The 22,496-nt window shown below is 38.4% G+C and overlaps 1 protein-coding gene across 2 annotated transcripts in view; it reads left to right on the top strand.

Moving 5' to 3' along the window:
* The window catches only part of CEMIP2 (cell migration inducing hyaluronidase 2), a 51,186-nt gene extending 32,126 nt beyond the window's left edge, over positions 1 to 19,060 (top strand). For both annotated transcript variants that reach the window (XM_010393071.4, XM_039566885.1), the window contains exons 11-24: positions 1,486 to 1,614; positions 3,249 to 3,337; positions 5,214 to 5,345; positions 5,838 to 5,873; positions 6,565 to 6,720; positions 9,370 to 9,547; positions 10,033 to 10,248; positions 10,928 to 11,139; positions 11,668 to 11,853; positions 12,983 to 13,202; positions 13,807 to 13,905; positions 15,011 to 15,159; positions 15,860 to 15,966; positions 16,699 to 19,060. In XM_010393071.4, coding sequence (XP_010391373.3) covers positions 1,486 to 1,614; positions 3,249 to 3,337; positions 5,214 to 5,345; positions 5,838 to 5,873; positions 6,565 to 6,720; positions 9,370 to 9,547; positions 10,033 to 10,248; positions 10,928 to 11,139; positions 11,668 to 11,853; positions 12,983 to 13,202; positions 13,807 to 13,905; positions 15,011 to 15,159; positions 15,860 to 15,966; positions 16,699 to 16,895 — 2,106 coding nt within the window. In that variant the 3' untranslated portion in view covers positions 16,896 to 19,060. The remainder of the gene's footprint in view (positions 1 to 1,485; positions 1,615 to 3,248; positions 3,338 to 5,213; positions 5,346 to 5,837; positions 5,874 to 6,564; positions 6,721 to 9,369; positions 9,548 to 10,032; positions 10,249 to 10,927; positions 11,140 to 11,667; positions 11,854 to 12,982; positions 13,203 to 13,806; positions 13,906 to 15,010; positions 15,160 to 15,859; positions 15,967 to 16,698) is intronic.
* The last annotated feature ends 3,436 nt before the right edge of the window (positions 19,061 to 22,496 follow it).

Raw genomic sequence — 22,496 nt, 5'->3', positions numbered from 1 at the left:
TTTCAAAAACAGTATAATTCAACTGTGTTCATACAAACTCTGCACTATAGAGCTTTTGCTGGTATAAACTAGGGCAATTCACAACGAAATAATTCCATTCCTCCCCCAGGTCCTTTATTATGCAGTTAAGCCTATTGTAAGGCTGTATAGGCAATAGATGTTTCTTTTGTTTTTGTGCGTATGAGAGAAGAGAAGAAAACGACCCCTTTTTCATATTTCTGAATGCTTGCAGATGCTTAAACAGCTTTTAAGTTTGTCTAAGTCTATTTTTCAAGCATCAGGGGGTGTTTTGGATAAAATTAACTTGAGTCTGCCAAGCACAGATCTGTACTTAATTATATGTGAGGTAAGATTTTTTGGTATTTTTATTAATGGAACATCCATATTTGCTTTGTAATGGTTAATCACCAGAAACGTCAGTGCATCATCATTACACACTGGGATGGGAATGTTACTGTAAAGTAGATTTTCCAGTACTGCTTGGAAAATTAGTATATTCTTGGAATGAAATGCATGAAATCTTTTAAGCCAGGGTGAATTTGCTTTATCCATGTTTCTTGAAAAGGTTGATGACTGTTTCTCATGAGATGGAGCACTCAGTGTGTCTTTAGCTACCATTTAACCCTTTAATGTGCCTTGTTGGGTGATTTTTTTTTTTTTTTTTAAGGGCACACAGCCTGTGGTCAGGCACAATTTTTCGTGTCTGTAGGTGTCTGCTGTGCAGGTGTTGTCATGATGTCACCTCTTGAGAACACAGATGTATGGGTGTAATTCATGACAAGCTGCTCATGTCACTGAAAGGGACATTTTGTGGGTCTCATTTAGCAGATAAATCTAGCTTCTTTAAGAACAGAGATATTAAAGTATAGAAAATGAACAGAGACTAAAATTATTACTGCATGTTATTGGCACAGTGCCCCGAACTGGCCAGATTTCTTGATGTGCTTTTGTTCTGTCTTCTGAAAGCTCTTGTGGGTTTTTTTGGCTGTGCCATTTAAATTTTCATGGGAGCAAGGATGAACCAACCTTAACAGACTGGAACAATAAGGAGAGGAGGAATTATTTTGAGTATCTTACTGTGAATAATATTCTCTACTAGTAAAGGAGAATCTAGTGTGTGGGATGGCATAACTGAAATACAAAAGTTACATTAACTTGGACACTTTTCTGCTTTGAAATACTAGATATGTGGTGTTAAAGGGCTTCACTGAGAAGTAAAACACTTTTTAGTTCATGTTGTCCACTAGAATATAGCCTTATTTGCAAAATCCCACTTTTTCACTGATTAAATAGTTGTTTGGAGACTTTATTTTAAAAATATATGTTCCATTGGGTGCACTTCTATTGGGCTATGTTTTTATTTGCTTCTTTACTGAAAATATCCAAGTTCAACTTATTGTACACTTTTTCTGTGCATAGATGTATCAGCACCAATAGTAGTATCAGAATCACTTACAAGTAGTATTATTCTCTCCTCTCTTGCAGGATGCTGGAATATGGTATTTGTTCCACAGGGTTGCTACAGGAGATTCTCATAGTTTAGCCATTGAAACCAAATCAGAGCTTACACCTCTAGGAATCTTCTATAACAACAGGGTTCATTCTAATTTTAAGGTAATGTAGTATGTTATTTAAAAAAAAAAGTGAAGTTTTTATTTCTCAGTATTCTATATTAGAACTTGTCTGTTTGCATTTTAAGCTGATCAGGAGAGAGTTTGTGCTGTGTTTGAACTTTACTGTAGAACAATTTATAATCAGTGTGGGTGTATTTTCTAGTTGCATTTTGAGTATTCGCTGTTTCAGATCCTTGTAAGATACAAACAACTAAAATCAATTAATACTTCTAATAAAATACTTTTTCTCTGAAGTAGCATTTCAGATGCTATTCTTTATAGCTTTGTTTCCTACTCTGAAGAAAGCTGATCCTTGAAGAATCAAAGTTTATTATAGTAAGGATTCATCTAATAGCTTGCTACAGTAGCTCCAACTTCTTTTTCTGAGTCTCCAGTGTATAGTAACTCAGGTGTTTGCATATGGTGACGCAGTCTCTGGCTAGAGATTAAGCTTCAATATTGCCTTCAGGAGCTCAGTTATTTGCAACAGTTATCTTGTGGAGTTCTCAGCCTACAGTCATTGAGGAGTGTTTTGTTAGTATGAATTTCAAACCTTTTCCACATCTCAGCTGAAGTTTCACTTCAGCTGAAGTCCTTAAAGTATTTCATTTGGAATCTAGCTGCTGTGTGTATATATAAATACAATGACATTTACAAAGCCACCTAACTCTAAATAAATACTTATTTGTGGTTGGTTGCTGCAGGAGAGTCTCACAGTTTAATGAAACCTCATAGAATCATTATTGGATTTTTTTTTGCCAAGTGGAACTGATGTTGCTTGACAGTTGGTTGTCTGGGATACCAAGAAGTGATGCAATGTTTTATGGAAGCTGTGTTAACAGTGTGTTTGGGACCGTAGGGCATTTTTTTCAGATTGGAATTAAAACATACTGAATAGGGAAGTGCATTGTGAAGAAAAGAGTTTCAGCTAGTATCATCTTTAAACAAGGGTAGCAGTTTGTGTGCTAAAACTCCGTGTTGAAAGAGAACTCCACCAGCAGGTCTGAGAATCTGCTTGTGTATAAGACTCAATTATAATCATAATTTGGATCAGAGGTGAAAGTAGTGTAGGTATTTGTATATAATTCAGGTAAAAGAGCCCAAATGCTTCCTCATGCTATTATTTTCTCAAGTAATTTATTTCGTACTGGATTATTGAGTTTCAAGCTTGTGACTGCTTGGACCAGAATAATCTTTACTATTAAAGGTAGTTTAGTTTTAAAGTGAAATACAAAGGCTTTTTCACAGTGGGTTTTGAGTTTTCCTTTATTTATTTATTTTCATTTATGAGAATAATTTGATTTCGCCACAAGATTGGCTTCCAGATTTTCCAGAACAGCATCTGGTAATAAATGGAAAACCTTAAGTAGATGTTGTGAAAGAAATTAGAAGTGAACTTTGATCATTTTCTTTTTTTTTTTTTTTAATCACAGATAATTCCTTTCCTTTTAGCACAGACTGGTTTATTATATTAATCAGCTAGTTTTCCCTTAGACAATATCCCAGTTAAAGCCAAACTGAAAGATCTAAGAGTTTCTAATATGTATGGAATGCAAAGCTTAAATTTTAAAAATTTCATGTTTACTCTGTCTTTAGTTTTGGATAGTATGAATTTTCTTTCTTTGCTTATTTCAGGCTGGTTTGTTCATTGATAAGGGTGTTAAAACAACTAATGCTAGTGCTGATGATCCCAGAGAATATCTTTGTTTGGACAACAATGCAAGGTAAAGGATATTTTCTTTCAAATGAGTGAAAAATGACAAAGTTTTGAGACTGCTCTCATATGGGGAAAAAACCTTTTAAAGCAATAAAATAATTTATAAATTATACCCAAATAGTAAGTTCATATATGTTCTTTTCCCTTATTTATTCATCTGTTTTGGAAACAACAGAGATGGTGTCTCTTAAAGGATTTGGGTTTCTTCTGAGCTTTTGCTCAGGATGGTTTTCATCCTCTTAGAAGACATTGTTCTAAACATACTCTATTGTCATGCTTAAAATGTTTTCTGGACTTCCTGCTAATAGGAAAAGAATCCTTTAAAACATGATCTTCTGATTTATGACTCAGTTTTAGCTAATGGTTAGAAAAAGGCTTCAGTAATCCATCCACTCGCCTTTCCTACTGCTGAATGTTTCTGCCTTTCCTTCTAGACTTGGAAGTCATAGCTCTGTGGTACAATTCTACTGGAGGCTCTTTGCAGAGGTGGTACAATCAACCACATTTTCTTTAGTTTACAAAGTGAGAGAAAGTAATGGAGAGTCTAGGAAAGTTCCAGGTTAGACTGTGCCTGGTTAGTCTTGTCCTGAGCTTCAAATAAAATAGCCTGGGATAGTGGTTAAATGAAAGCATTGGATAACTCTATCTGTCAATATTTTATTGTGTCAACTAAGCATTAGCACTGAAAATATGGGTCATAGGATTATCTTTATTTTCAACTGACCTGTGTTTAGGACAAGGACAGTTAAGTGACTGCTGCAGATGGAAAGAGGAAAGTTCCAAATTTTAATGATACTCAATACTTCATAATTTGGAAACGAACCTGCTAGTTCTGTGTTTTGACAGAAAGCCCATATAACCCTTGTGGTTTACCTCAGTCATTACAAGTAGTCAAGAGGAACTTGAGAGGGTCAAAATGCCCTCTGAGAGCCTGTAGTGTGTTGAGGATGCAAGAAACTCAGTGCATGAGATGGGGTTGTGTTTCATAGCAGAAGCAAAAGGAATGAGGCACTGCATAACTACGTGACGCCCCTAATCATTGTACATGGAACCAGACTGGAGGGGTTTAAGTGTTAATTGAGAAGACTGAGACTATCAAAACCTAATATTTACCTACTTTCCCTTTCTCCCTTGGATGGGGAGGGGGCAGATCCAAATCTGAACAAAAACATTTTATATGATTGGGGCAGCAGACATCTTTACCCACTCAAAATGCTTGTTTGCAATTTTTTTAAATGTATTACTTTTTTCTCTGGGGTCTTGGGGACAATGAAGTGAAAATGTCACCAGTTCTTAATCAGACTGTTTCTTCCTACTATGTAAACTAGATTCCAGTCCTAATTTACTGTACAAGACCATCTTTGTAGCAATGCAATTAAAAAAAAAGTCTCAGGCATGCCTAAAGAGGAAGCACTCCTGTATGTCAGAAGAGTTTGAAACATTTGAAGAACCAGTTATACAAATGTCCAGACTGTGCTTGCGTAACTAATGTCAGCCCTGTGTGTCCTTCCAAGGAGCTTTTAATTCCCTTCATCAAACTTTTACATTAATGCTTCAGTACAAGTGGGGAGGGCAAAAAGAAAAATGGGATAAAGGGAGGCTAAAGGCAGCTAAAGAAACTTAGGGAGACTGAGCAAGAGCCTGTGAGAGTTACTGGAAAAGAGAAGTTTCAGGTTCCTGCTTCATTATATCCCAAAGACTAGTGATTTTCTAGTAACAGAGAGCCAGACCTGTACTTGATTTTAGCTTCTTTCATTCCAAACATGAAACAGAGTGGAATTTGCCCATCAGATGAGTGTTTATCTTGCAGGCTTACTCAGAGCAACATATATGGCACATGTAAAATAAAAAGTTTTCTTGTACTGAGTGTTTATCTTTCCCAGGTTTCGACCTCATCAAGATGCAGACCCTGAAAAGCCCCGAGTTGCTGCTCTGATTGACAGATTAATCTCTTTCAAAAACAATGATCATGGGGCCTGGGTCAGGGGAGGGGATATCCTCATTCAAAACTCTGGGTAGGTATTCGGAAGCAAACAGCTGCAGGCTGTTAAGTTTTCCCCGAAGCTTTGTTTATGAAAGGACGTTAGAACAGGGTTGTAGGAGAGGGTTGATGGTTAACTTGAGGAACTTCTCAATATCATGACCAGCTTTCATACCATCCTATTACTTCAAATAAGTTTATATGTGATTAGATGAGAACCTGCCTTAAACAGCAAAAAAACAACTGTAGTAAAAAGAAGCCTAAGAGTTGGTAAAGATAGTCAATTCAGACTGGGATTTCTGTTGTCTCCCTGAAGCTCTCAAGTCCTTAAAATGTGTAGAAAATTATTTAATTACTTAACACTTAATTACAACAATGCTTTTAGAAAAGTTAAGTGTGTGGTGGTTGTAAGTTCCATTAATAGAAAAATTCAAGCTTTTTTCAATGCATAGCAGGATGTGCTCTTATATTAGCCAATTGTAGGATAATTCAGAAAAAACAACTGATGCTTTGGGCTCTCTTGTAGGTTTGCAGACAATGGAATAGGTTTGACATTTGCTAGGTGAGTACTTTGTTAATAGTTTCTGTGTTTCCTTGCTTAGAAGCTTAGAAAATCTACATGTATTTATTCAAATTAATATAAATACTTTCATAAGGCTGCAGTTTCGGTTTGGGGCCAGGTTGTATTTCCAGTCATGCAGATGATGTTATAGAGGCTGTAAACTGGCACAGCTGCCAAAGTTTCCACTTTAGTTCAACCTGTGCTTGGCTTACACCACAGTTTGCTGCCTCTTTACCAGAAAGGCTATATTTATCCAGGTATTCTTGGTAGTGCATGATTCCTTGGGCAGTATTTTATTTTCCAGCTGAAAGTGAGTAATGGAAAAGAAAGGGGCTGAGCATTTAGCTGGGGTAAGGCCTTTTTCTAATGAAAATATCAAGTAACTTAGGTAGTGAGCTAAAATTGCTGCTATTTAGATTATGACAAACTGGTTCTGAGATTGCAAAAGTGGGCTGTAAATAAAAAAGTGCTGCACTACAATGGGAGTTAGAAATTTTAATGTTTGGCTCTGCTGAACATTTCAAGGAGTTAGCCTCTATTAATGTTAATGATTAAATCTTATTTGTGTATTGTACATGAAGTCTATACTGCTTTGCTTGAGGAGGACTGTTAGAGAAGTAAAAGTAGCCTTGGTATTACCATCTGCTGGAGAGTTGTGGCTAAAGACTTATCTCTGATGTTGCTTTGATAGTGATGGGAGCTTCCCAAATGATGAAGGTGCCAGCCAGGAGGTATCAGAGTCTCTGTTCATAGGGGAGAGCAAGAATTACGGGTTTCAAGGTGGACAAAATAAATATGTGGGAACTGGAGGAATAGACAACAAGACACGCACTCTGCCTAGAAATCGGTAAGTATGTCATGAATGAAGGGAGTAGAAATACAAGAAATACTCTCTGTATCAGATGTAAAGACTCTTCATGGTTGAGCTGTGAGAGATTAAGACTCCATTGAAAGTGATGCTATCTTTTTTTTTAATGCTATGTGTGCAGCTGTGTCACTCTCACCTTTTGCTGAGGCAGGTTCATCTGATGCTTCCACAGGTTACTATTCTGTAGCAATTTAAATTTTCCTACTTAAATGAAACCTTAGTCTTAAAAGATATTTGGGTCTGGAAGAGAGCTTTCAGGTAAAAGAATTTCAAAGGTCAGTTTGGGACTATAGACTGCAGTCTGTCTGTGACAAATCACAATTTGTGACCATGATTCTTCTCATTTCTCTTTGACTTACACTGATGCTTGTTTAACATAGTACCAAGTCCTACTCTTGCCACAGGATAGGAAAGAAGACTGTTTTGGTTTAAGCCCAGCTGGAAATTGAGCCTCATGCAGCCACTCCCCTTTCCCCACCTCCACGGGTGAGAAAGACAAAAGGCAGAGATCTCGAGCTGAGATAAGAACAGTTTACTGGAAACAATGAGGTTAAGGAAATGAAGAGAAATAGCAACAATATTAATAGCAAAAGTATACAGAAGGAAGGTGATTTATGTATTAAAAGAATGCTTACCACTCTACCTGGCACTGGGTGGCCCCCCAAGACAAGGAACAAAATGGCCAACAGACCATCAGCACCCAACAGGTTTCTCCCAGCGGACAAAGTGTTACTCCACTGCTTCCCTGGAAAAGGAGCACTCTCCCTTGAGGAAATGAGAGAGACAGTCCTTTTCCCCCCACCTCCTTCTTCTAGCCATGATGTAACATGGTATCAAGTTGCGCAGTGTATTGGCCTTGCCCACATGGCTCCAAGCTCTGGCCCCTCACATCCTTGGCCAAGTAGGACAAAGGGTGAAGTGGGCCCAGGGCACCCTAGCTTTTTGCTGTTTAGCCATTTAAAGGGGAGAAGTTAATGAGGTGGTGGTATGAGGTACTCAGTCTTGTTGAGTGGAATCACAGAACCACTGAGGTTGGAAGGGGCCTCTGGAGGTCATCTTGTCCAAATCCCCTGTTCAAGAAATGTCACCTAGTGCTCATGTTCCAAAACCACATTCAAGTGTCTTTACTATATCTTCAAGGATGGATTCTCCACAACTTCCCTGGGCAATTTGTGCCAGTGCTCAGTCACCCTCTCAGTGAAAAAGTTTCTCCTGATGTTTAGCAGGGACCTCCTGTGTTACATCTTGTGCCCATAGCTCCTGGTCTTGTCACTGGGAATAGCCTGGCTCCATCTTCTTGGCACCCTCCCTTCAGACGATACTATACATTGAGATTCCTGCCTGAGCCTTTTCTGCTCCCAGTTGAACATGTCTCCAAGTGTTTCTTCCCATGAGAGATGCTCCTGGGACTTAATTGTCTTTGTGGCCCTTTGCTGCACTCTCCAGTATCTCCGTATCTGCCTTGTACTGGGGACAACCACTCTAGCTGTTGCTTCACCAATGCTGAAAAAAACGGTATCACTCCCCTGAATTTGCTGGTAACACTTCTCACAGTGCAGCCGTGGATACCTTTTGCCTCTTTGTGGCAAAGGCACATTGTTTGGCTTACGGTTAATTTGGTTTCCGCTGGGACCCGTAGGTCGTTTTCACTGACACAAAGGGTTGTTGCTCCCAATGTGCAAGGCCTTGCATTTCCCCATGTTAAACTTCATGAGGTTCCCATCTGCCCATTTCTCCAGCTTGTCAGGGTCTGTCTGGATGTTGGCACAACCCTCTGGTGCATCAGCTGCTTCACTCAGTTTTGTGCCCTCTGCAAACTTGGCCCACAGACTATACTTGGCCTAATCATTCAGATCACTAGTGAAGGTAATGAACAAGACTGGACTCAGTATTGACCCCTGGGGTACATCACCAGTTACTGGTCTCCAAGGAGACTATGCCATCACCTTCTGGGCCCAGCTATTTGTTTTCTCATCCAGCCCATACTTCATGAGGATCGTATGGGACACGGTGTCAAAAGTCTTTAACTGCAGTTTTGGTACACTGTGTCCACTGCTCTCCCCTCAAGCTACCAGGCCAGTCATTTCATCACAGAAGTTTATCAGCTTCTCCTTGGTGAATCCATGCTGATTATTCCTGATGACTTTCCAGTCATTCAGGCACCTGTAAATGGTTTCTAGGATTAGCTGCTCCATAATCTTCCTGGGGGTCAAGCTAAGCCTTACCAGCGTGCCATTCTCTGGGTTCCTTCTTCCTTCTTCTCTGGGTTCCTTCTTCCTCAAGTTAGAAGTGATGTTTGCTTTCCTCCAGTCTACAGTCACTTCCAGTTGCTGTGATCAATCAAAGAGTAGGTGGTATTACTTTTCTGCTGTATTTCTCATATTGGAAAAGGGGCACATTTGTGAATGGCCAGTGATATCTCTGCTAACAGGAAAATTTAAGAGTGGGGGATTTTTTGACTCATTAGAGAAGCGCAGAAGCCATATTTCCTTTACTAAAATCTATCTTGCGAGTCGTTCTCTAATTGTTGCTTTCTTGATTTCTCTGAGAGGAAATGTATTTGACACAGATTCAAGCATATCATGCGTTTTGTTACAGGATGGTATAAATATTTGCTTGCATCAACAGGACATTTCCAGTCAGAGGCTTTCAGATTTATGATGGACCTATTCACCTTACCAAGTGCACATTCAAAAACTTTGTGCCAACTCCAGATAGATTTACCAGTGCAGTTGGATTCTTGATGAAAAATCCATGGCAGATGACTCCAAAAAATAACATTTCTCTTGTGAAGTTTGGTCCAAATGTAAGTTTATTACAAGTTTCCCTTAAGCCTTGTAAATGGTTTTCTTTTCTTGTATTTAACATACACAGACAAGAGCTGTAGGTCATCCTTTCTATGCATAACTACTCCAGAGTTTTTATCCTGGCTGGAGTTCACCCAGAGTGTATCCTTTGTCTCCTGAGCAAAAAGCCAGTACAAAGAGAGGTGTAGGATATGTTACAATAAATGATTCATGGCTTGCGGTAAAGCTGAAAGGAAATTTTTTTAAAGTTTGGTACAACCTTAGTAATTAATTTCATGCAGTAAATACTAACACTGTTCAGAAGCAAGAGCTAGCCTGAGCCTATTACCTGAGCCATTACCCAGCATGTCTGTTTTGCAAGATTCTGCTATCTTTGCCTAGAAGTTTTTAATCAGCTTTGTCAAATTTCTGTTTTTCTGCAAATGTACAAATGTTAGTCTGTGTTTCACCTGGGGAAAAAAAAAAATTTTACTGTTGTTGTCAGGTTTCTTTGAAAGCCTTCTTTGGAAAGCCTGGTCCCTGGTTTGAAGAAGGAGATCTGGATGGTGACAAGAACTCAATATTTCATGATCTAGATGGTTCAGTGACTGACTACAGAGATACCTATGTGGGCCGAATGGATAATTACTTGATTCAACACCCCAAATGCATTAATATCACAGAGTGGAGTGGAGTGGTTTGCAGTGGGAACTATGCACAGGCTAGTACTTTTGGCTTTGTTGGGGCAAATCTATAATATGAACTCTTTGCAGAGTCAGGTAGTGTAAGAAATACAAAATTACCTGTCTTCAGATTTCAAAATTTTTTGCCTTCTAAAAATGCTTTTATTAATATTACACTTTTCAGCCAGTTGTGTATGTATCATGCTTCCTCTCAGCAGACTCAGGATACGGTATTAGGTGCTGCAAGATAAATATAAACATGTATGTTTGCCAAGAGTTCTATGTTGCAGCAGTATCTGCTAAAACATTTTTGCATTGAAGGTGTCTTCTTCCACTCAAGTTCTGTCTCCTTTTTTTTCACAGAGTGGATTTTAAGGCGTTTGGTTTGTTGTTTTGTTTCCTGGAGCTGTTAAATACCGCCTTCTGAATACAAGTCTTACAGGCTTGATTCCCATTCTGGTTCCTGTTCTGTGTGGCCAAGTGTCATAGCTGATTCTTTTTTTTCTCCTACATACCTTTTTTGGTCTGTAAAATGGGAAAAATTTATAATAGTTTTTTAGATAGTACTTTTATTCAGGAGAGATCTGTGTACTACATAACTCAGAACCTCAAATTACAGCATTTTGGTTAATAACGTACTGACTGTGCTTCACTATTTCATTTTCTTTTGCAAAGAGACCAAATCTACCTCTTGTCACCCTCTTTAATATCATGTAGGTTTATGTCCAAACCTGGAATGGACAGAATCTTTCCATGACTATTGCCCGAGATGAGTATCCAGGCAATCCCATGGTTCTTCGAGGTATTAATCAGAGAGCAGCTGCCTTCCAGCAATACCAGCCAGTAGTGATGCTCCAAAAGGGCTATACAATACATTGGAATGGAAGAGCTCCAAATGTCACATATCTATATCTCATTAACTTCAACAAGTATGTTTACTTTCTTTTGTGGCTTTGATCAATAAGGCAGTACTGAAGTTACGTCCTACAGAATTACTGTGCATGAGTTTGCAGCCATCTGGAAGACCAGAGCTTGGGTTTGGGATTTTTTTCATAATTACAAATACTAAAGTATGAAAAGTAATTACAGATACTAAGTATGAATAGACCTGCGCCTGAAGTTAAACACTTGTCCAGTACATTGTCTTTAAGCAAACACCTTTGGAGAAGAAAATGTACAAATAGTAAAGTTTGCAGAATTGCAGTTGAATAGCTTATCATACCTGATTTTGTTGGCAGATAAACTTATTAAATATCTCTGAAGTATATAATCAGATATATCCTGAGAGAATCAGAGTTACAAAAGTGTTTAATAAAAGTCTGTGCAGATTCAATCATCTGGTTGGGGATTTAGGAGCTTTTTGTATTCCTGTTTCTTTTTCTTGGAGCAATCTGTTTGCTCTGTATTGACACCTAAACTGTTCGTACGAGGACTCATACATTTTATTTTGGTTTTAGGAATGACTGGATTCGTGTTGGTCTTTGTTACCAACCAAAGACAGATTTTCTTATAGTATTGGAAGCCTTTCAAAGGCGGTCATCTGCTCTGTCAAGCAAGGTGGAGCGCTACACGCCTGTATCTTCGATGATGGAGCTTGAAAAGAATCGATCAGACAAGAGGTTTTACTTTGACAACAGTACTGGGTAACTCTTGTAATTTGACTCTACTGGAAGATGTTGTTTAACCTTGAAATGTCCAGTTTTATAATGTTAAAAGTAACTGGTTGGGACACCTGCATAAGAGGAAAGCTGTTGAGAAGGACCCCAAAACCCTTTGGAAGAATGTTTATGTGTCTTTAAATCTCCAAAGTACTGTGGTTGTCATTGAAATACTTTTCAAGAGCACCACAGTTGCCAAAGATATTTCCTACCCTATGTCTGGGGAAAATACAGTATCTGTGTGCTGCCTTTTAGGATTTAATTTCTTAGTCTTTAGAGAAAATGTGTATTTTCTTGTTAAACTAAAAATTCTAAAAATTTCCAAGAAGCTTTATCTTCCAACATTTAAAAATTATATTTCTGAAAATCCTAATCTGTTTTCAGCTGTCTCAAAAGAATTCAAAAGTCCTAGTCTCTCTTTCAGAAGTACTTCTGACAGAGGTCACTAAGACCCTTCTGAGAGGTTTCAGATAAAGTCAACTTTGAATAAATTAAGTCCTATGTACATCACTTGTGTGTTTTGCAAACGTTGCTTCTAAATTTATAATTTGTTATCTTATTTATTTTGTTCCATTACCTGCTGCTGTGCCTGTCTGTAATAAATACACAAATGAATGTTTTGAACATTTATATTGCTTTGTGTAAGAGCTGCTCTGATAACAGTCTAGTATGTAATAGAAGAACTACCAGTCTTCTGTGAACATTATTGAACACAACACCCTAAATTGCATTTCCAGGCATTTGAAGCAGCACAACTGTATTCTCCAGTGCTGCTGGGTGAAACTGAGTATTTCTGCTGTGTGTCTGCAAAGATCTGTGATCAAGGAAAAAATCCGTGCTCTGCAATTTGGTTTTTGTTTCCTGCAAGCCACTGATCTGAGGACTGGTTCTTCTCTGCAAAGCATCTGCATTTATATTGATGTCTCCTTTAATTGTGGGGAATTTTAGATAACTCTAGTAAACTGTAAATACTTTGAAACATTTAGATAGTAGTACAGAAGTGAAAACTGTGGTTTCTCTGCTTCTGAAAATCATGAACTACAACTGTTAAGATTGAATATAAATACCTATATTTCACCGGTTAATTTATATTATTTTTCCCCTTTCTGTGTAGATTACTATTTTTATTTCTTCAAGCCAAATATAATAGGGATGGTCACAGTTATTGCTCATCTCAGGGATGTGAAAGGATCAAGATTGTGACCAAAGATTCATCAAAAGGGATAAGTAATTGCATGGCAAAAGCTTACCCAAAGTACTACCAAGTACCAGCCGTCATAAAGCAGATGCCAGAAAAAACTACTGTACCATGTAAAAAATGTGGCACAACTCAGGTAAAATAAAATAAGCAGAAACTTTCATGAACTGTTAAATTGGTGATGCTGTCTACTCAATTCAAGTCCAAATTTCAGTCTTTCAGCACAGAATACTGCACTTAGCAATTTGCAGTGGTTAATCTTGCTTAATTTAATCTTTTAATTTGCTTGTTATCTTCTTGGACTCCTTGAAGGCTTGAGGTCCTTTCTGTAGCACAAAGGTTTCAGGGGTTTTTTTCTTCTTTTGTTCAACTCTTGCTCCAAGTCTACAGAAAAGGGACGTAGGTGGATTGGTGTCTTGCACTGCAGTATTGTCTGTGCCACATGGAGAGCTTTGCTGCAGAGATCTAGATGGCCAGCCTTCTTTCTGTTTGAATCTTTGCTTATTAGCATGAACTTTAAATTGTTGCAGCTATACAAACTGAGAAAAATATTGAAATTATGGGATGAAATAGGTTGCACTATGTATCATTATATTTATTAGGATTACTAGTACCATAAATAATGCTGCTGACAAATGGATACATTTGCTTTGGAGCACGGGCTGTCTGTTGTAAACTGGCATGATAAAGTGTTGAAGAAACATCAGTATGTGTACTTAACTTTTTTGTTTGATATCCAGATGGTATTCACCAGTGATCCTCACAAAAACTACCTCCTTGTGCAGATTAATTCATCTGATGAAAAAGAGTCAAGCAAAGGTCAGCAAGCATTTATATATGTAAGTATTCTTTATGATTTTCTTCTTAAATATCACCATAGCAGTTTGTATTATAACAGATGTACAGCTCTACATAATGCAGACCTCAGTTTTCTTCACTTGAATGAAAAGATTGGTTCATTGTTTAAAAAACAAAGTCAAAAAGCTGGTGTTTCAACTTTGGAAAGTGAGGCTTCAAAGCTCCATTTTTATATTTGAATCCTACCTGCTGAAGAGAAAAATGTTCCCTTTAGAGTTTAAAATGTTCAGTTTCATGTTTAATCTGTGTTGGTATACAGTTATGGCTGGTTTTGGAAATAAACAGAACACATAACCAATTTGTTAGTTAAATCCATTTCATTGAAATTGTCCTTGTGCAAACAGATTAGCAACTTAATGGGATGGGTCACACAAGCCATTAAGCTTTGCTAAAGTCCTCTAAGTGGCTATTACTAAAGAGTCAGTAGATTTCTGTATTTGTTCTGATGTGGCCCAAATAAGCCCAGTGATGTGATACTGTATAAAAAGTAGTTTAGTTTGCTTTTCCATTCAGATGCTGAAGTAGACTTGCACATGATGGTGAAATAACATTTGCAGACACCCTCACACCACAGAGCTTGGTCTGCACATGCCTCACATTCTGCAGTGGCACTGATGGCCTGACTGAACCTTCAGTTATCATGACACAGGAGCAGCTTAACCTTTGCAGCTGCAAACTTCTCCAGGAATGTGTGTGCCATATCCAAAGCAGTAAGAGCACTCAGTGGGAAGAGACTGGGCTGGAGCTAGCCTGCTGCAGGAATCAATTAACTGTATTATTGTCAAGGGCGTTCAGTATCTGAATTTTAGCTTCCCAAAGCAGGAGCAATGAATGAGGCAGGTAGTAAGTCAGGTGGAAGGTGCAATATTCCTATAGAAGCTACAGACTTAAGATTCCCATGCAATTTCCAAAGTCCCATTAAGCAGTCTCCTTTCAAAGGGAAAATTGAAGAGATGGTAGAGAGAAGCAAGTATTTATAAGGAAATTACTGTGTCTAGACTAGGATAAGATTAACACTGAGTGCAGTAGAATTGCTGTTTGCTTCATATTAACTTCCTTTTCTCTCTCTTTTTTCTTCCTATTCAGGTCAATGATACCATGTTTTCCTTCAAAGATAATGGAATACTTACTATTGTGGTGGATGCCTGCACTGGCACAGTGCTGGGAAACAAATTATTTTCTGGAGTAGACATTAGACGTGTAGATGGATATTTAAAATCTGGAATTCCACAAAGGTATGTGCAATGACCATTCATTTCCAGTATGTCCTGCAGGCTGTAGCTCTGCTCTCTGACAAGGATTTAGATAATGATGAAGAGATAATGGTACATGAGCACTGAAAGTGAACAAAACACATGTCTAAGTTGAGGCAAAAGGAGAAACATAGGAGCAATTTATTGGATAGTTTAGCCTTATTTAAGAAAATTAAGCAGATTTTTCACACTTAAAATTTTATGGTGTTGCCTTTTTTCTCAAAAATAATTTCCTTTAAGAAAACGTCATGTAATAACACTGCTTAAAACAAGAATAACTTTTTGTTTAATAAGGACACTGTCAAGGACTATGTGAAAGATGATATACTATTCTCTCCCTGTAGGGAGAAAATTCTTTAATCGCTAAATAAAGACAGAAAGTTAGTGTCAGAAAAAAAATCAGCATTTTAAATTTCTAATTTTGTATCAATATCTAAACTTGATTTTTTTGATTCAAAATATTAGACTGTGTTTAAATAACGCTTTCCAATGATTTTGAAGTTAAAGTCAGTTTAAAACTAAGAAATTCTAAGTACTGCTTTCAGAAAGGGTTGACTATTTCCATGTCATAAGTACTCATAAGGAATTGGACTACAAGGACAGCTAGCTGTAAAGGCATGTAGCAGAATATTAAAAAAATGTGTTTATAACAAGTGCTGTGTCTTTACTGTTCCTGTTGCAGGTCTATCATTCTGCTGAGCACAAGAGGTGATGTAGCAATTCCTAATAATTTAGCAGAAGCCTTAATGTCCCTGGGGATGGTGAAACCACCTTACCTTCAGAGCAATGGTTGGTGGAAATGTTGCACATTTTTTTGGCACCACCTTGGTCTTTGTGTTGGCGTGTGGGTTTCTCATGGGGTGTGTGAGAAGGATGCAGCTGGTGGTGGGTGGTTGCCAGTTTGCGCTAGTGTGGCTGCTGTGTGTCAGCTCTTGTTGAGAGAGGAGGTGGGCAGCTCTTCAGCAGATGGGGCAGAAAACCCCTTCACCCCATTGTGTGAAGCTTGTTGCAAACAGAAGTAACGAGCAGTTCTTTGTGCCTATGGATCACACAAAAAGAGTCCCAGGCTTTTTTTCCTAAAGCCTGTATGTTGTGCCTCAGTCAGAAAATCTATCTTTAAGCAATATCCTGTGCCTTCCTTGAATTTCCTGTTCTAAAAATACTTGAAGCTAGAAATGAGAAGCTATTGGTAGTTTGAGGGATTATGAGTTTATAGGTCAGATGGGATACCTCTCATCTGTTTAGAGTGATGGCACAAGTTGTCTGAGAAGGCAGGTTTTATAACTGTCCAATTAGCTGTGTTTTCAAATTAAGATTTCAGGGAATTTAATACTAAATATTGAAAAAGGAAATTGCAAAACATTATTTCCTTGTAAGGTGCATGTGAAGCTGAGTGTGAATTAATGTCCTGAATAATGTGGGGGAAGGAATTTCAGAGGAGCATGCCTTTTCCTACCTAGCCAGTCCTGTATTGTGCTGCAGTGAGCTTGGTTTAGTAATGCTGAGCTGTTTTTGTCACAGGAAGCTTGGCCTTTCTGGGCTTCAGAGGAAACATTAAGCCATCCTGGATTAAGCTGTTGACCAGTCCTGCTGGGCATGGGCTCGTTCAGATAGAGAAGTATATCCCTTTGCAACTGGAAGAGTATGGCTGTGCCAGAGCAATCAAAAGCCGTCGGAAAGACCTCGAGCTTCTGAAGAAGGCTACACGATCTCATTAAAGACTAAGATGTACATAAAATCTGGGGAAAAAATGTGAACTAACTTATTTTTTAATTTATGGCATTTTAAACTATATTGTTATCCAAGTAAATCATGTTGTTGTCTGACAGATGTTTGCCAGCATTGACTGCTTGAATGCCAATCTGTGCACCTTCTAGTTGTACAAAATATTAAAGAATTTATTAGTATTTGTATAAACAGGTTTCAGAGATTTTTCAGATGTTTGTATTTACTGTAAACAAGTTCCTTCTGTTTAATACTCCTTTTATATGTAAGAGGGTATTCATAAAAGCCTTAAGTTTTTAATAACAGGTGTTTGAGTGCGTTATGGGTTACTTGAAAGATTAACTTCAATGCCTTCATAAACAGCTTGAATTGGTCATTATAGCTTGTGCATTTTTCCCTCAGCTGTTTAGGTGTTTCCTTAGGAGTTTATTTATCAGTCAGCTTGGTTACATTCTCAGTCTGCTTTCCAGTGTGTTAAAACCCAATTTCCCCTATGCATGCAGCTAACTCAAGGGATTTTAACTGCAGTAAAAATTTTTGCTTTCCTGTGTAAAAGATGCAGGGAGGAATTCAAAGATCCAGCCTGGGGCTAGGTGAGGATTGTGTACCATTCAGCAGAGTTTTACAAGCCTATGTGTACAAGCATGGCATGCAGAGCAGGAAATTACTACTGTTCTTTAGGATCACTGTTTATTATTCCCTCTAAATATACAGGTGTGTGTGTAAGAGTTGCTTTAATAAACAGTCTAGAAGTTAAGGCTGCAGTCTTGAGTACAGCTTGACTTCAGCTTAGTCTTTTAAAGCTTTTACCCAGAAGGGCAAAGCTGAATTACTGTTATTCTCAATTTGTTAGGAAATTAAGCTTCTACTCTTGCAGTGGTGGTTTTTTTGGTTTGGGTTTTTTTTGTTGGTGTTTTTGTTTCTTTGTTTGTTTTTGTGTTTGTTTGTTTTGGGAGGGTGTCGGTTTTTCTTTAATTATTTTTAAGGCTATCTCAGCTATAACTTCTAAGTAAATGGAAAGTGCTCTCAGTTCATTCAGTCATACCTTCTGCCTTAACTTTGATTCTTTTAGTATACTCATGTTGTTAATTCCTATTGACTTTATGTTAGGTCCGTTTGATTTCATCTGGTTTTGTTGCAATTATTTGGCTCTTTCTGGGAATAGTGTGAAAATCATTCAGAACAGCAGCACAGCTGCCCTTTTTCAGGATCCTCATCTTTGAAATTAAATTTCAGGGACTGTAAAGATGCATTTCATAATAGGGAACAATAGGTGCCATAGGGCTAAAATGTAACCCTAGTTCTAATAAAACTGACATATTTCCTTCTTCTTGTATATGTTCTCATTCATTCGAGCTGGTATAATGTGTCCACCATTCAGAGATGCTTTGTGCTTTGAATTCAAAATAGAGTGGCTGTTGGAAATTAACTATATGCCTTCTTCTCCAAAGATGTTGAGAAACTGTGGGGATTTTTTTTTGTGCTTTAAAAGGAGAGGAGGCACAGTATCAAACATATTACTCTGTTCAGTTAAAATATGCTACCTCAGTGCTACAGTTGAACTGCCTGGTCTAGTGTAGTTTTCTAAGTAGAGAAGGGAGGGGTAAGGAGTAAGACACAAGAGTTGAAGTTAGCAAATAAATGACCGATACTATTTTTATTGTAAAACCAAGCCAAATGGATGATTGTGTATTTTGCAGTTGTTCTGATGCACAGTTCTCTTGTAATGTTTTAAAAAAAAAAAGTCATTTTGTTAGGGGAAGCTGTGATAAATCTTTAAAACTAGATGTAATGTTTGGTGGTGTTAAAGCAGGGCAGTGTGATTTAAATGCTCTGAGTGCAGTAGTGATAGTGTTTGGGGATTAAAATGGCTTTAAGGCTTCCTCTATTCTGTGGGTTATACTCAGCAGAGAAACAGTGATGAGATAGTGACCCTCAGGCTTGTGAAGTTGGCCATTATTTATGATATTCTGCTGTTCTAAGCGTCTTGTAAAAATTGTTCTTGGAAGTGTCAAGGGTGTTCTGATGTAGGGCTTACTGATGAACAATTGGACCTGAAGTTGAAGTGTTTGTCTTTTGTGTAAATTTAAACACTTGATAAATAGCATAAATAAATTTTGTACATCTGACAAGGCAATAAAATTTTGGGTGTCTTCTGTTCTTGGATCAAGTAATTTTATAATGTGTGCTGTGTGAATAATGCGAACTACCTTATTTCAAACACCAGTTTACTTGTAAAGTTTGGGGAGTATAAACCTACTCTTCATTCAGAGACCAAGTTAGCAACACTGGAAAGGAGACACTGATGGTGACTGAAGTTATGGGCCTATCTTGAAAGTCAGGTATCTCAAAGCCTGTCTGAGCTGCTGAATCTAGAGTCATTTCAGCTTGGGGGAGCCAGGCGTGCAGCATTGTTACTGACTGAGGGGCATCCTGTCCACGTCTTTAACTACCTGGTGGGGGAGTAAAGAAAATGAAGCCAGCCTGTTCTCAGTGGTGCCCAGTGGCAGGGAAGAAGAGGCTGTGGGCGCACATTGAAATGCAGACAATTCCACAAAAACAGAAGGAAAGTTTTTATGGAGTAGGTGGTCAAGTGCTGGAATTGATTGCCAGAGCGCCTGTGGAGTGTTTTGCTATCGAGGAGCAGCTTTAACTGACCTGCTTTGAGACAGCAAGTGTCCTGGGCCCTCTCCAGCAGTGACTGCCAGCCAGGGGATGCTGTGGTTGTGGCAATTAAAGCCAGTGATGCACCTTGGCCTCTCTTTTCAACCTCACAACCTGCAAAGGCTGAGCCAGACACTTCACCTCTGAAGTTCTGTGAGCCCCCAAACCCAGTCCAAAAGACATTGTAATTGCTTCTTTATGCTCAGGCTTTGTATACACATTGATTTCCATTCCTTGCTCAAGTGATGGCGTCCTGCAGTAAAGAAATATTTTAAAAAACCCCAAAAGAATAAACAAATTACTTGGAACCAGTAGTCTAACAAGTGTACTGTCAATAAGGCCCTCTCTCTGGCCAAAAGCACCACTGGAAATCCACTGTATGAGGGATGAGAGACCCACCCCCAAAGAGCTGGGATGATGGCAAGGACATGCCTAGGAAAACACAGACTTAATTTTGTGTGTTGTGGGACAGCAGTGACAGCTGAGGCCCCAGATAACTTCTGACCCAGGGCATGAGTCTTCCTGTTCAGGGCAAGTCCCATTATTTACTCTGCTTCCCTTCAACTCCTTTTCACCTTGTGTAGGAAGGATGTAGATCTAAGGATAGTCATCTAGCTCTGACTGAAAAGCCCAGTCAGCTGGGTTTGATGCTATCTGGATCTGTAGCTGGCCAATGAAGGTCTTAAGAAGGTTTGTCATGGTTGTATTTGTTTACGGTAATCCTGGTGTCACTTTAGTGCCAGAAAATCTGTGAAAAGCAGTAGCTTTTCTGCTTCAAAATGTGAGCTTTACACAGTCATTATTTTTCCACCTCTTCTGGTCATACTTGTTCTGACACTTATGGGAAGGTTTTGACCCTTCTTAGAGTTGACGAACATATTTTCTTTCCTAATGCCATCTCTTTGGCCTCTGTCTCGGGCTAGTTCAAATTCTAAAATAATACTCAGTATTGAATTACGTAAGGCCACCTTTGACTTGAGAAAATTCATGAGGTTTTTAGTTGTATGGCTGGGGACTACTGCAATTTTGCAGATTAAATTTGTACTAACAATTGTAACTTGCTAAATTAAAAAAAAAAGGCTTCGTCTGATCATTGACTTGCACGACTGGGAGTGATGTGACTGGAAAGTCGTAGACATCCCCTCCTACATTTTTTACATAATGAAATTCTGAAAAAAAAAATTTAAAATTAGTTTTTGGATATAATAGGAACAATTTTGGAGAGAGAAGCCACTACCACCGCCTCCCAGTACCTGAAGGTACAGGATTGCTGGAGAGGGACTTTTTATAAGGGCATGAAGTGATAGGACAAGGGGGAATGGCCTCAAACTGAAAAAGTGTAGCTTCAGGTCAGATACTAGAAAGAAGCTCTTTACTGTGAGGGTGGTGAGGCACTGGAACAGGCTGAAAGTTCTCTGGATGCCCCATCCCTCTAAGTATTCAAGGCCAGGCTGGATGGGGCTCTGACCAACCTGGCCTAGTGGAAGGTGTCCCTGCCCATGGCAGGGGAGCTGGAACTGGATGATCTTTAAGGTTCCTTCCAACACAAGCCATCTATGAATTCTGGGAGAGAGCAATCTCGAGATCTCCTGAGATTAGCCTAGCCTTTTTGATTCATCATCGTGTGCTCTTAACCCATAATGAAAAAATTTAGAGTCTTTTGCTTTTCTTGAAAGGTTTGTATCTGTAACGTTTGATACACTAGTGAGAAGTTGGCTTGGTCAGATCACAGAGAAATTTCGAAGTAATCAGTCTGTATAAACTTTCCCCTTAAAGGCGAACTTTTAAACTTTGATTCCTGTTGTATTTTCAAGTACAAATCAGACTTAATTGCCTTTCCTGGAAAGTGAATTCTTTGTTTCATCTTTTTCCAAGTTGAATAAGTCGACAGATGAATGTTCTAATTTATAGTCTTTTTTTGAGGAATTGTTCATACAAAGACCTGACTTTATATATAGTTTATTCTAAATGGAAAATAAAAATGAAGTGGTATTTCTTTGCTAGAACTTCTATAAGCAGCTGGAAACACAACTGTCTCTTTCCATGCAGCATTTCCAGTGACATTTTCAACAGATACACTAAAGTCAGTTCAGGGTGTGTTTTGTGTAATTGGTAGCTTTTGGAGATGGATCTCAGATGATATCATCTTTTTAATATCTGTGAAGTTCTTCAGCAAAAGATGGTTTATTCCATCTGTAGGGTGTGAACTATGATCTAACAGTTTTCCTCCAGCTCTGGTGCAAATGACTGGTGTATGTTCTTAGTAATAGCAGACAACACTATAGTTATCTGTGGTCTCATTTCTATTTCTGAAAAACTACTCTATGATGAGCATCACTCAGTAGAATATATTGCACATTTCTGCTTTTTAATTTCTTTTTTAGTAGTGTAATAGGAATTTCCACATGCAGCATGTTTTGGTTACATTCTTCTCTTTAACATTCATCTATTGATACCAGATTTTTCTGTCCTTCACTACAGTGAAATTCAAAGTGCTAGAAGATATGAGTATCTATAATTCTGTGAATCATAGCAGCATGCACAATTACTGCTGGGTTGATTCTGCTAGCTAGCAGACAAACATATGGTAAGAACTCCTTGTCAGGCTTTAATAGCTGAACATGGAAGAAAATGAAGATATAAAAAAAATTGTTTGCAGTCTCTTTTCCCTATAAACCATTCACACCTTTCTCTTTTTGCTTTGTAGGGATCCTCGCCACTTTCCTCCCAGTCCTTAAGGTCTGGAATGCTGCTCTGGTTAAGCATCTCATTCCCACAGAGTTTTCCATTTCTGGTATTTCCAACGTTTTGCTGCCTGCAAATTTTTCTGGGTAACTGTCAATCCTTTTCCATTAAATCTATTTACAAAGTTTCTTAGTGGGTTGGACCTGTCCTGTTTTCCCACCCTTTTCTGAGTTTCAGAATGTAGT

This window comes from Corvus cornix, chromosome Z (assembly GCF_000738735.6).
Source record: "Corvus cornix cornix isolate S_Up_H32 chromosome Z, ASM73873v5, whole genome shotgun sequence".
Taxonomy (NCBI): Eukaryota; Metazoa; Chordata; class Aves; order Passeriformes; family Corvidae; genus Corvus; species Corvus cornix.
The sequence above is the reverse complement of the archived record's forward strand: the minus strand, read 5'-3'. Positions and strand labels throughout refer to the sequence as shown.